Raw genomic sequence first — 2,284 nt, forward strand, 5'->3', positions numbered from 1 at the left:
AATTCAATCTCATTATGTGCTCCACTTTGAAGATTTTTGGGCAGACGTAAAAAAGCATAGAGGGGATGGAACTTGAACTTGCCCTATAAAATTCCGTGGATGCAATTTCTCAATCAAAAATTGAGCTCCTCCCAAGAAAGCTAACTTTAACCACATTCCATTAGGTTGGTCATAATAGGTGAGTAGATCCAACCATCCTTCGGTAAAGTAGAGATTATTGCCCCTTCTTTGAACGCTTATATCCATGTAGTTGGAACCTGAATCAGTGAAGACAACTCGATGAGATATTTTATGGATGTGAGGCATTGTAAACGATTGTGGTAAAAGACAATCGAACTGGAATATTAGACGATATGAATAACTTAGAGTAACAACAATTAATAAATTATTAAAAGAATAATATAATAGAATGAGTATATAAAAAATATTATAAAAAATTATAAATTATACCTTAAAAGAATCAACTTCAATAAAAAATGAAGAATACATTCTTATTCTATGAAGTAGTAAAAAAATACTAAATATAAAATTATGAGCTGACTTTCAAATTTAGATTCATGTACCACAGGAAAATACTATTTATAGACCTTAGTAAAACAAAAATAAATATGTAAATTACTTATTATTAAGGCAATTTTTTTAGAGTAAAAGACAAATAGGTCCCTGACCTTTTAAAACGGGGACATTTTCGTCCCTCAAGATTGGAAAATACATTTCGATCCCCTACGTTTTAAAACGGCGGACAATTATACCCTTCCGTCCGTTTTGGGCCAAAAACGACAACGGAACCAGCTGACATGAAAGGGCAGTAAATGACCTGGCCGTTACACTTGATGAGGTGGATTGGGACGATTTTTTAGTGGACAAATTAGTCCCTTAACTCAAATTAGTCCCTTAACTCTATGCAAACGCCACTATTGATGATCACTCTCACTCTTCAATTCTCACCCTTACCAACCATACCTCTTTTTCTATTGGCCGTGCTTTCTACCCTTCCAAGATCCCAACAAAATCTTCCTTTTCTTCCAACCCTTTACCGTTCTCAACCTCCTTCATCTTCTCCATTGCACCATTCAAACACCTTCTCCCTGGCCATGGTTTTGTGTTCTTGTTCTCACCTTTTGAAGGAGCAAACGGGGTTAGCTCAGCTCAGCACCTTGGCCTCTTCAACTTGACCAACAATGGTAACCCCAAAAACTATGTTTTTGGGATTGAGTTTGATGTGTTCAAGAACCAAGAATTCAATGACATCAATGATAACCATGTGGGTTTGGATGTGAATTCTCTTACTTCTTTGACCTCACAGGATGATATTTGGGTCAGTGGAAAACATGATGAAAAGTTTAAGGAATTGAAGCTTAACAATGGTGAGAACTATCAAGTGTGGATTGAGTATTCAGATTCTAGAGTTAATGTAGCAATGGCTATTGCAGGGAAAAGAAGGCCTAATAGGCCTTTGATTAGTGAACTTGTGAATCTTTCTGATGTCTTTTTGGATGAAATGTTTGTGGGATTTTGTGGGGCAACAGAGCAACTTATTGAGAGTCACAAGATTTTGGCATGGAGCTTTAGCAACTCAAATTTTTCGATCGGCGATGGTTTGGTGACTACGAATTTGCCTTCATTTGGTTTTGTTTTAGGGATCAGTTTTGGAATTTTTATCTTTGTTATTGGTAGTGCAGCCATGGTGTTTGTTGTTTTGCTCAAAAGAAAAAGAAGCAAAAGAATGGAGGAAGAGGGAGATATTGAAGATTGGGAATTAGAGTATTGGCCACACCGTATTAGTTATGAAGACATTTATGCTGCAACTAAAGCATTTTCAGAACAGAATATAATTGAGTTTGGAGGTATGCTGAAGGATGTGGCTATGGGGGTATTGTATTTGCATGAGAGTTAGGAAGTTAAGGTGTTGCATAGGGACATAAAAGCAAGCAATGTATTACTTGAGAAGGATATGAATGCAAGGTTGGGGGATTTTAGACTCGCCCGGATGCATCATCATGAGCAGATACCTAACACCTCTCGAGTGATCAGAACGGTTGGCTACATGGCACCGGAACTACTAAGAACCGGGAGAGCCTCGAGCAGCGGCCATGGCTTCCACCTTGCATTTTCATAAAATAGGGCTTACTGCGGCGTCGTTTTGGCCTTAAGGGACGAATTTGTCTATTAAGAATTCATACCAATCCACCTCATCAAGTGTAACGGCCAGGTCATTCACTGCCCCTCCATGTCAGCTGGCTCCGTTCTCGTTTTTGGCCCAAAACGGACGGAAGGGTATAAT

General features: G+C 38.4%; 1 protein-coding gene across 1 annotated transcript; it reads left to right on the forward strand.

Annotated features, from left to right (window-relative positions):
* Positions 1-901: 901 nt before the first annotated feature.
* LOC107474349 (probable L-type lectin-domain containing receptor kinase VII.2) lies at positions 902-1,897 on the forward strand (the record flags this gene model as incomplete). The annotated part of the gene is made up of 1 exon (XM_021136395.2): positions 902-1,897. A coding segment is annotated over one exon (996 nt), but the record flags the coding sequence as incomplete, so codon positions are not given.
* Positions 1,898-2,284: the final 387 nt, after the last annotated feature.

This window comes from Arachis duranensis, chromosome 2 (genome assembly GCF_000817695.3).
Source record: "Arachis duranensis cultivar V14167 chromosome 2, aradu.V14167.gnm2.J7QH, whole genome shotgun sequence".
NCBI lineage: Eukaryota > Viridiplantae > Streptophyta > Magnoliopsida > Fabales > Fabaceae > Arachis > Arachis duranensis.